Source organism: Opisthocomus hoazin, chromosome 4 (genome assembly GCF_030867145.1).
Source record: "Opisthocomus hoazin isolate bOpiHoa1 chromosome 4, bOpiHoa1.hap1, whole genome shotgun sequence".
Lineage (NCBI taxonomy): Eukaryota > Metazoa > Chordata > Aves > Opisthocomiformes > Opisthocomidae > Opisthocomus > Opisthocomus hoazin.
Genome location: NC_134417.1, coordinates 49,163,423 through 49,175,560, shown reverse-complemented (window position 1 = coordinate 49,175,560; position 12,138 = coordinate 49,163,423). Strand labels below are relative to the sequence as shown.

At 41.0% G+C, this 12,138-nt stretch overlaps 1 protein-coding gene across 7 annotated transcripts in view; it reads left to right on the top strand.

The window, feature by feature from the left end:
• RBMS3 (RNA binding motif single stranded interacting protein 3) overlaps nt 1-12,138 on the top strand; it is a 722,203-nt gene that overhangs the window by 634,375 nt on the left and 75,690 nt on the right. For all 7 annotated transcript variants that reach the window (XM_075418969.1, XM_075418970.1, XM_075418972.1 and 4 more), the window contains one exon: nt 6,874-6,920. In XM_075418969.1, the coding sequence (XP_075275084.1) occupies nt 6,874-6,920 (47 nt within the window). The remainder of the gene's footprint in view (nt 1-6,873; nt 6,921-12,138) is intronic.

Here is a 12,138-nt window from a genome sequence, read left to right as displayed (position 1 = left end):
TTCTGTGGGAGACTATTTCCAGGCCTGTCCAGATATGCGGTAGTACCCTCATACACAAACCACGCACAAAGACATTTACCATATATTTAGCGTGCGTGTAAATTAGATGTTGGTCAGTATTTTGCATGCTTATTTTCAGCAAAAGCGTAGTTGAGCAAAGAGAGAAATTGAACCTGAAGAGAACTCCGCACAGAGGGAGAAAGTAGAAGGGAAAAAGGTAACTGGCAAATAAGGGAAATGACACAGAGCAATGAGTTCAAAACTCTTCATGGCGCAAGACTCTGTCATTGTGGGCAGTGTTTTGAAAAGGTGCCTAAGTGGCACAAATACCAAGGACCAGTTTAAATGGTTGGATGTTGAGCTTATAAAGCACATGGAAATATTTTAAAATAGTGACCTACATGAAATCACTGTCTCTGAAATCAAGATTTTAAAAGGGACCATTTTTACTCATAATAGGGGCCATGGTTTGCTTAAAGTGGAATCAGGACTGTACCTCCTCTCTGAGATTGGTTTTCTTAGTTTTCATTTTGGCTTTGGATTTCCTTCTGCGGTGAAAAATGTCATGCCATTTGCCCCAGAGATTTTCTTGCAGTTGGATTTTCCTCTAAGTTCTGCTGCTACGACAGTGTTTTGTTACGCAGAATAAACAGGTGTTGGAGACAGGGGAAAAGCACACAACGTTTTCGGCACTCTGCTGTGTCCCCGACAGGTATTTGGTGAGCTGTCATTTTGAGTAGCACTGCAAGCCATCGTTGGGAGTCTTCTCAACTCACCGTAGCACACACACATCTAGTGCGCAGATGTGACTATAATCCACAGCTGGTTTAACACTGGATCAGACTGATGGCAAAATGGGTCTGCCAGATCCCCAAAAGCAGATGGTTTGTAGGCCTGAAGATGATGAGATTAAACATAAGAGTTGGCTGTGGAAACAGAAGAATTATATTGTGTTATGTATGTCTCTCTGAGGAGGTTATTATCCCTTTTTTTTTAATTATTTTTAACTTTTGTAAACTTAAGCACTTACCATTTAAGTTAAATTGAAGAGGGAACAAAGTGACTCAACACTGAGACAAGAAGCTGTGTAGATCAGACTTCCAGTCCAGTTTCGCAGGACAAAAAGGGTTTCTTGTCATTTGTCTGGGTGTCTGAACTTGTCATTGTGTTTATCAGCTCCACCTCTGACCTCCTGAGGTTCATGAATCACTTCCCAAGTTTCGCCTCAGTATTATATATTTTTCTCTCTACAACCAATTTTCTCTAAACTTGCAGCTGCTTAAGGAGCATACATCACTAAGAAATACTGCATTTCTTTCATATGCATCTATATATTTAAAAGGGGTCACATTTGCATTCTAGATTTCTCCTTTTCTAACAAGGAAGGGTGGTTTTTATTCAGAATTAAATTTAGAAATATTTCTGATAATGTGGAATATTTCTGACAGAACTGTTTAGATAATCAAAGGAGGGAACTCTGCCAAGTTAACTTTACTGATGACTGAGCTTATTGTATTAAATCAGTATCTTAAATGAATTTCATTTGGGTTGTTGGTTTCTGCCCGCTCCTCTCTCTTCCTTCTTCAAAGTGTTTCAATCAGAGTATCTGCTGTCATGGCACAAGAGATCCTTGTGCTGTGATGCCTGGCAGGTATTAGTGGTGGTAACAAAACAAGTACAGGAATTCAGTGTTGAAATTTCCATCGATTCCACTGTAGCAGCCAACAGCACACCCATTCCCCTGGGACAGCAGTCCTCCAGTGTGAAAGGATGAGGGAATGAGTCAGAGGAGATGGGGGAGAGAGACTTATCTTCTGATCTGACTCCCACATCAGTTCACCAAGGAAGTCCCTGGAGTCCTAGGGTACAACCTTATTTTTCCAAATCTTGCCGTAAGGAGAAGAAACCCAGGGAGCCTCCTGCTTGGGAAACCCACCACATCAGTGGATTTCACCCCTTTTTAATTCGTAGGCCTCTCCAATTGTTCCCAATGGGCCTGTGGCCTCCTGCACAGTAAGAACTCCTGTGGTGACAGCAGCTTTGCTGTGCGCAAGTGCTCCAGCACCAGGCATAGGCTGGCCAGAGCAGGTTCAAGGAGATAATGTGGAAGATTCACCTCTGAGCAAGAGGCATAGGACATCTCTGGAGTAGGTCAGTATTATGGTGAATCTTTGCTCAGTGAGGGAAAGATGGGTACATGAGAGTAGGTGCTGTTATGTTGGGGAAGCTGTTTGTGGAAGCTGCTTTGCAGCAGCAAAGAAGAGATCCTACAGCCTGAACTGTGGTCATTTATAGATACTTCTGTTTGCTGGAATACAGATACTGGGCTGATAAAGGTTGTTCTTGTGAGAATTGAGAGAGATGTTCAAGAGAAATAGTAAACCCACCTTATTTCACATAATATTGAAGATGTGATAATTTTTTTAATAATCACTCCACAACTTAATCATTTCTTTGAGAGATTTACAAATCCAATTTACATAAGCAATGCAAATGTGATGGTCTAAGAGTCTTTTTAATGAGGCAAATGTGCTCATTTATGTTCAAATCATAACAAAGACAGGGGGGAAAAAAACAGAAGCAGAACACCTTGCCTTTGCCAGTGGAAAATTTTTCACAGTAAAGTGTTGAACAAAGGCCTTCAAACTTCGTGGGGGGAACCCTTGCCTTCCACAGGCTTTCTGATATTTCCTGCACTTTACTGAAGGAAAGAGCTTAAATTTAAAGCAAAGTACAGACTGCATCTCTTGTTATTAGGATCTCATTGATGTCAATGATTAGAAAACTGCAGCAACAAAATAGCAAAAATCTTCATTCCTTGTCCTAAGTTCAGACATCTTGGTAAAAATAAGCAGTAAGTAAACAAAGCAGGCACGGTGGTGTTGGGTTAACAGTTGGACTTGATGGTCTTAGAGGTCTTTTCCAACTTTTATGATTCTATGATTCTATGAAACACATATGTTTTAAATAGTCTTCTTTAAAAATCAGTATTTTGAACAAGCTAGTTTTATTTCTGTATCACTTGTGACATTCTGAACATACTAGTGAAGTAATCATTGAGAATTGTCTTTATTTATTATTATGCGTGGGACTGGTAGCGTATACTTCTTCTATTAGTTACTTTTAACGATTGCATAATGACATGTTGAGGTGCAGAATTTTCATTCAGTAGCTGAGTATGTCTGGCTGAGTGACATAAAAGTTCTGTGGTTCGGTTGTTCCCTCACAGGAGATTTATCAGACAAATATTTTCCTGAAGCAGCATTCTATCATCAGTGCCACTCTCTCAGTGGCATTTCGTCAGAAAGTGTCACTACCAGAAGAAGGAATAAGACCTTGTCCTTCCACTGAAACATGGTCAAAATGGTGGATGAAAAGACCTGGAAGAAAATTCTCTTCAGCACAGCTGAGGACTGTTAGGGAGGCATCAGCCAGTGCCTCAGTGTAGTTAATACCATATTAAGCACAGCAACAGCTATATTCAGTTCTGTGTTTTTGACAGAATAATCTAGACCTCTATCACATGGAAGTCTGAGGCCAACCCTAGTATTCTGTATTTGGTATTTTTGGAATTCCTGTTTGTCTGCTATGGAGGAAAGTGGAGGCAAATTTCCAGTAAGTTATTATTGCTCATCAGTTTTTATTCCTGATGAATGAGGATGCTTCAGACCATAAATCTTTCACTGGTCCAGGCTAACAGTTGCCTTTCCTGGGCTGCCAGCCAGCATAATTTTGTAGGGAGAAATTACGCAACTTGATGAGAAAGAAGTAAATAGTCCTCTCTTAGCAGCTATTTGAAACAGCAGCTGTTTAAGGCTATTCAGCAATGGGGGATATTAGCAATATTACCGGGCAAACTGTAGGTGGTGTACCATATGCACATATTGCCACGCACTGTGTCATATTTCTCTAATGTGAAACTTTCTTTTCCTGGCAAATGTGATAGTGGTATTTATAGTGGTCACTGCTGAAGTACTTGAAGAGATTCTGGTAATCTGTCACCATGCAGTGTGGAGCATGGATAAGGAGTTGAGTGTCTAGCTCTTAATATTTTGTGCTTGCCCGGCCCACAACGGTGTCTCTTACTCCTAATACTAATAATATGTAGTGCACAAGATGCTAATATATGGAGGACTGAGTATGTGCAGGTATCTGCATGCACCCACGCGCAGGTCTGGGGCGTGATGGGGTTGGAGGACAAGCTTCAGGTCTGTGTACGACCGTGTGCTCCAATATTCATGAGACAAGTCACTGAAAGCAGCGTAAACATGTGTTTGCATGTCTCAACTTGGAGGCTGATCGTTGTTAGGGGTCCAGTGAAAGAGCTGCTGATATCTATTATTTCTTCACCCTCATTCTTATTTATGTAAATGAAACTAAAATAAGAGCAATTGTTCATTTTCACTGTTCCTCCCAGCCCTCCCTCCCTAGTTGCCACTTTATCCCCAGGTCACACTAATGCAACCTGTGGGATATAGTGAGCTTTGATCCAGGCAACTCTAAGGACCATTAGATCTAGAAACTCCCTTATTTAGAAAGCTTGGGACTCTCCTTTCCCAAGGAATTATGAGGAGGTTTTTTCTTAGTCTTGAGTAGATATGTGATGAGATGTTAAAATGTCAGCACCTTGATTTATAGAGAATATCTTGAAGTTATTTTCAAGTTTTTTTAAAAATTATTAAAACTAATTTTTCTGTCCCTCTAGAGCTTGTACATACTATTGAAGTAGTCTTTACCTGTGCAGGAATATAAAAAGAGAGCGATAACAAATTTTACAAGTGTGGAAAAGGGAAAGGAAAATCTTTAAGAGAGGATTTTTTCTCTAAAATGTATTGCAGACAAAATATGTTTGTGATATTAAATTTTTATTGGCTCTCTTTTCTGATGAACTGTATATATTTCCATTAGTAATTAATTCAACCTTACCAAACAATATAATTTATAAGACATAAGAATATATAAAGAAGTTAAGTGGATCATCCTTTATGATTTTCTAAGCTATTTTGTTTTTTACACCCGAATTAGCAGTGGTTGGGGTCACCCTAAGTTTGGTTCTTTGACGTTTTAGGCTTGCAGAAATAGCCATTTTTATTTTTCTTTCTATGAAATGAATGCATTTCAAAAAATGCCATGTGTTCTTGGTCTTAGTCTCCTGAATTTGCCTTTGCTTGGAAGATAGCACATATTTTGTTGAAACAATGGCATTTTCAATAAGCAAAGCATTTGCCCTAGCATCTGCTTAAAAGAATAATAAGAAAAATATACAAATTTAATAATGACCTGAACAGGTTTTTTGGCTGCATAAGGTAGTGTGAAGCGTGCCCTTTCAGTTCAGGAATGATTTTTGGCCTCTGGAAACTTGGACTATGTCCTCTCAGACCAGTGTGTGGCTGCTGGCCTAACCTGCCTCTTCCAGGAGCGCTGCCCACTCTGTGCCTGTTCGTCACCAGAGCATTTACCCTGGCTGCTCACCTGCCTGCGTGGGAGCCAGCCAAGCCCAAACGCTTTCCTGACCTGTCTGAGCAGTCATCTGGAAGGGGGCAGATGCCATTATTCAAAAGTACTTTGGTAGATGGGTCCAGGGGCATTAAAAGCTCCCCCCAGGAGCGTGGACCCTGCTGCACAGTTAGTAACGCACCTGTCCTTGAAGCGAATGCTTCCATCTCCTCTCTCAGGCAGTGAGCATATGGTCTGTATGACAAGCGGAGAGAAATATGGTGCCTTGGGGTGGGATGCTGCCATGGCCATTTTTCAGCTGCTCCCAAAGGGAAAGCAGCACCTTGAGTAATGGGGGTCCCCTCCTCTCTGCTTCTAGACCCGCACAAAGGGAGATGTCTTCCCATCTCTTGATAGTGTCTTACATTGGCAAGGATTTCACAAAGAGAGAGAGGACAAAAAAAAATAAATAAGGAAGACAAAAAGTCAAAGCAAATGCAGTGTGTGGGAGGAAAGATTGTCAGTCCCACGTCTTAAAGTAAATGCTGGGGAAAAGCTGGTCCTTGCCGCAGGGCCCTGACTGCCATCTTGGAGCATGAGGTGGAGCGGGAAGTTCGGTCTCCAGCCCTGCTCTCTGCCTGCCTTTCCTGCAGTACCTGTGGACATGTCTGCTCAGGGTGGCAGTGGTGACGGTGGTTGACTGGATGCTGTTTTGACACTGTCAAATCCTTTTGCACAGGTCACCATCTGCTTGGTGGTGAATGGCAGTTGAAAGGCTCTGTGTAGCCCATTAACAAATTCTTTTGCTGTCCAGACCTCTGAAGTATTTTAAAAGCTTTTTTTTAAAGCTCAAGCACTTTTTTTTTCTTTTTTTCATTTTGGTTAGTCTTTCCTGCTTCACAGCCCACTTTTTGTTTCTTGTCTCCTGGCAATGAATTAACTCTGATTAGGATGACAGCCCGGGGAAGTGGTAGACGTCTGGGGTCATGCAGGGTGTGGCTTTTGTAGGAAAGATGAGACTCCTTCCTAAAAAGCTCTCATGAAGTTGGCCTCACAGTATTTACTAACTACCTGTCTCACAGGCAACAGAAAGATTTGGCCTGGTCTTGTTATAGTGAGCAATTGGATGCAAATGAATTGATCTCAGTGGAGTTATTAACTGATACTGGTGCAACAAAACCACCATTTGCCCTAAATGTTACGAAGAGATGACAGCCGACATACTGAACAGATCTGCTTCTCAGGGATCTCGCAGGCAGGGGAGGTAGCCAATCTGTCCATGTCTCTTTGGGCCATCTGAGCTTCCCTGGAGAATTTAGATTTCCATCTAAGTTGCCTTCAGTTTTTATTCACATTGGCTTAGAATATGTTTAATGTCTTTTTTTTTTTTCCTGCAGTAATAGTAAAAATCTGTTTTTCTTCCCTAACTATGTGCAGGCTGGCATGGCTTTGACTTACGATCCAACAGCTGCTATACAGAATGGGTAAGGAATGCATGTTTTGTTATGCCTTTTTAAAAATTATTTTGAATGCCATCTTCTGTTTTCTCTTTCTGTGGTGAAACTTATTCAGAAGCAAATTCACTCAGTCATATTTTCTCTGAAGCATGTAATGCTATATTGTCCAGTTCTTCTTTTAGTTTCCCTTTTGTTTTTATGCCCACTTATTTGTAATATCCATTTGAATGGGAAGTTGTTTTGCCTAATAGTTTCCATCTCTATTTGGCAAGTGCTAGTGGATGTTTTTTTAATCTCTCTCTGACATGAAGTGGAAACCAGTAAAGTTTCCCTTTACTGACTTTACTGTTGTTAAAATAATCATTGAAGATTCCAGCCTGTTTTGGATAATAGAGCTGTTACTTCATCAGGGGTTCTCTCTACAGACTGGCTGGCTTCCATGGCATTGTCTAAATAGAAATGCCAAAAAGGGAGAAAGACTTAAATTAGGGTGTAAGCAGATGGGATTTAGGCATAAAATTCTGAGCAACGCTCTTCTTCATTTCTCAACTACTCTTTGCCAACACAAAGAATTGTAACATTTTTTCAAATTTAGCAGAGAAGTGACATCATTGTGTTATTTACCTGCATGATTACATTTCCAATTATTTCATGAGCTAAAAAAACAGAGCCTTGAAATCTGGCTAGCCTTTCAAATAGGTTAACAAGAATTTGAAGAGAAGCAGGAGGTTTGGCCTCCTTGACTCTTTGACAGTCATTCTTTGACAGAGAGATGTTGGATATAATTATCAAATTCCATGCCTATTCCCGTCTGTGTTCACCAGCTGATGGGGAGGATGTACTGATATAGATGAGAATGGGTTTATTTGTTAAATATTTGTTAGGGCCCTGGTAGTTGAAGCATTTAGGAAAAAGCTAACATTCCCAGTAGTTTAAAAAAAAAATCAATTGTAATAGTCAGTGTATTTTCCTTAATTGCCCTTTCCAAGTAGTAGCTTAATAGGATGCATGATATTCCCATGTTGTGGAGGGAGCGGCTGAACCAGAGTAACTCAGAAAAAAGGGAGTTTGCAGAGTTGTGATTTCAGAATCCTCTGGTTCTGTTTCCCTGTTCTGACTTACCAAACAATTCTTTCTTCTGTATCATCATACTTTTCAGCTAGTGATGCATTATAGGCTATAAATAAAACCATTACTTGTTCAGAGTCCACCAGTGTTTCATCCAGACAACTGGCTTTTATTTCAAATGAGTTCCTGCATGTCAGCTGCGTGAATCTTTTGGAAACTGTAGTATGAGTGATCCTTTGAAATTAATATCATTTTACTTCAAGAATAATTTTTTTTTAAATTATGGAATTTGTCTCAGAATCAGTATTAAAGAGTACCCATGCTGCTCAGGTGTTCAGGCTGCTCAGATGTTTTGGTCACTCAATTGTTTGAACACACTGTCACTGATCATTGGGAAAAGTAGTAGTACCCTACGCAGAATTTCAGCTCTGTGGTTTTTTAAATGGTCTTTTATTTGTAAAGCATGAAGTAAACTACAGCACTGTATATCTCTCTAAGAGTGACAATGAATTACCGCTTTGACATATTTCTTCTTTCTAGAGTGTCAAAATATTTTCAGTTTCATCAGGACAAAACCATCTCATTCAAAATGCTCTTATGGTGAGATCTTGGTTGCATGCAAGATCATGAGGAAAACCTCTTACTATGTGGAAAAATCAGTTTGTCCACCAAAAGTTGCACAACTGTTACTCCGTCCTTTGATTGCATCTTTGAAATGCTGTTACCTGAGGATCACCAGGACCCTTTGGTTCCACAGTTTCATTTTAGCTCCCCAGGCATTCACTTCATAGTCTCTACATATCCTGTAGTTCTAAATTTTTACTATTTTTCATAAGCCTCTTTACTTACAAGTACAATAAAAATCTAGCTCATGGGTTTTGTTTTAGCTACATCCAGGAGCACCTGGATGCTTGTAAAATGTGCAAATGTGATTTGTTGCTCACAGACCCAACACATGGGTATCATAGCAGGTGTGTGGCCACGGTGAAAGAGAGTTAAAGGCTCTGAAGTGCTATGAAGTACAACAGGGTGACTTTGTCATCAGTGAAGAGGTGACAGGCAAACACGTTGCTGTTCCTCATGGTGAGGACAGTCTGGAAGTGAGCACAAAGCTGCTGCTGGCAGCTCCCTTGCGTTGACGGCATGCCCATACCCACGCTGGGGGTAAAATGCTGCATAATACTTGGCAGTAAGGTGGACCGGGCAGCTAAGGTTTGCATGGAGCAATGTTACCCAAAGGTCTGTGAAACAAAGACTGCTTCCTTATAGCAGGCCTGATCGGCGCAGTCAGGTTAAGCAGGCGTTGACCCTGCACACAGCTCAGGACTTGTTGATGTGCTGTGATAAGCATGAGTCGCTCAGCCCTTCGGGTGCCCACCAGCAGGGAGAATAGTGAACTGAGGCTGGAGATGGGAAATGTAAAGATACCCAAGCCAAGGTGAAAATTCAGCTTAGATATGAAATACCCATAAAACTTAAAAAGAATGATTGACTGTGCATGCTGACATCTATTTATAGGGTTGATAGATGCATTTTGATGCATGTAAGTTGCTAAGTCCACGCAGAATTGTATGGAGGATAGAAGCCTACTAGAGACACGTGTCTCTGCGGGTGTCACAGCTTGGTGTTTAAAATTCACAATTCCTTAAGAGGCATGGATTATATTAGGTTTTGGGTTGGGGCATAACCAAACCTCAGGGACAAATCTGGACTGTTGTGTGTTGTCCAGATGAAAAGCTGAGTTCTTGTTGCTCATGGTGTAGTACTATCACTTTCATTACTGTATAACTGCGTATTTGCCTTGAAAATCTATAGCAGGAATGAAACAAAAGAGAGTGAGAGAGAGGCGTTCACTAAAAATAGCTAAGATTTTTTCTCCACAAAGGAATAGATAATTTTCTTCTGAGTCTATTATGTTGTAAAGCTTGATTCTCCATTTCATTATATTGTTTTTATGTCCATGTAACTCTGTTTAAGCATCCAGTGGAGTTACATCAGTGTAAAACTGGTATAATGGAATGGAGAATCCGTCCCGTAGTGTAGCATTGCAGTATAAGTTACTGAAGACATGGTAACCACACATTTCAGTAGATAAGCTCTTTTCCCCTGCCAATCTCTCTGTGCATTTTTTGTTTTATAATCAGCCTTTTCTGAATTGCATTTACAAAGGTACTCAGGTTTTATTTTGGGGAATAGTGTGTCTGTTGTAATATGGTATTGATTTTTCAATTTGTGGTATTAATATTGTTTTAGTGGTATAGTGCACTCATACAAAGAACAAAATAGAGCTCTTGTACATGCACTGTAAGGATGCTCATTTAAAATGTTCCTGAGGCTTGAGTCTTCCTGGCCATTTGACTAAGATTGTGATGTACTGTATCAGTTTAATATCTGATATCTGGGGGACTGTACTGCGCATTTGCTGACCAATGGGCTCAATATTCAGATAGGTCTTTTTCATCTCAAACATCTGACTCTGTGGCTTATTGCAACAGAAAATTGCTGCCTTGATAACACTTGGTAATACTCCTACATTATGTGAGCCCCAGGATACTATTTATGAATCTAACTTTTTCAGTACTGCCTGCGGGCATGAGGCTTGAGCAAATGGTGTTTATTGCAGTGCAAATAGGGTCTTGCTCTTGTGCAGATTCTGTGTGGAAGCTTGCATATTCCCCCATAGGATGGGAACCATATGGATTTTTTTTTCTATCTTTTGGCAGGGAAATAGCGACCAGACGCTACAGATAATGCAGTCCCCAAATGCGGAGGGAGGATTGATGTGGGAGGGGAGTATGTTCTTTGTCTATTAAGCAACAGAAACTGTTCTTAAAGCATTGCCTGTGTGTGCCTGATGATGTCCTGGTACTGCGGTTCTTTTTAACATCTCTTAAAGACATTTTCTTTTGAGACCTTTATAAACCCCACTTCATGAACATCCAGGAACATCTTTTTGCCTCCTAGTTATGAGTTTTCCCTGTGCTTATGGAATCTGGGCATGCTGAAAAGGTCTGTTTTTAATATAAGAGCACTGTCCAGTTTGCCTTGTCCCTGCCTGTCTGTGCTTTTGCTTCTAGCATTGCAGTTGCTGCTGAGGAGCAAGGATACCGACTTACGCCTGCAACAAACTCTATGGGCCAATATAAGGATGCAAACTGCATTTGCGGAAAATGCAGCTGCTGAGACTTTTGGAGAGCTCTCCTTAGAGCCCACAGGTCAACTACCACAAAGCCTACAGCTCTCAAAGTACCATATCAGATACTGTACATTTTAATGCCAGGAAACTTGGGGGCATAATTGAACAATATGTCTAAAATGAGTCAAAGCCAGTATAATTCATATCTCTTTGCACTCCACTTACTGATGTACATGTTCTGATGACTAAGAATTCTGTATTCCCTTGGACTTATTTACAACATGCATCTTCCACCTCATTTCAGCTCTCCCTGAGCCCAAAGGAGAAAAACAAAAAGGGAAAGCCTAACATTGAATATGGTAAGGTCACCAGCCACAGATCTTGTTGGGATGCTGTAGGATTTACACCAGAGCAGGCCACTCTTGATTTTTGGCTCTTGTCTTTTTATAGGTCCCCAGCATGTCACTTATGCTGATTACATATTAGGACATTAGCCTGTTTGTATGTAAAGGGAATCTGGGGAGACGCCTCTGTGTCCCATGGGTGAGAGCATGTTGAGCCCTCTTTGTGAGTGGGCCCTGCCAGGGTGGTACATGGCTGCAGCACTGTGGCAGGTTGAGCATCCCCTGCCCCGGGGAGGCTCCACTTGAGCCTGTCCCCAGCCACGACACCCTTGTCCTCACCGCACCACTCTACTTCACACATGGCAGAGAGGCCTTCAGAATACGCTTTTTCAGTTTTGCTCTGTTGAATTCCCTCAGGCTATATCCAAATCCTTTTTTCAGACTGCTTTGGGCACAAGGGGTGATGTGGCAGGAAGACAAACCTTTGTCTCTGGGTGTAAGGGATTCCTGATTGCAAAATGTTTGACCTACACCCTGTCACAGTGAGCCACATTGTTAAACTTGGTTTATTATTACTAAAATTGAGATATGTGAACTGGGTTTTCTCACATTGTCATTTGCTGCATCAGATTTCCTTCCTTTCTCTTCTTTGACGCAGTGGTGCATGCATTTTCACGATACAGCTGAGTGTCCTGAT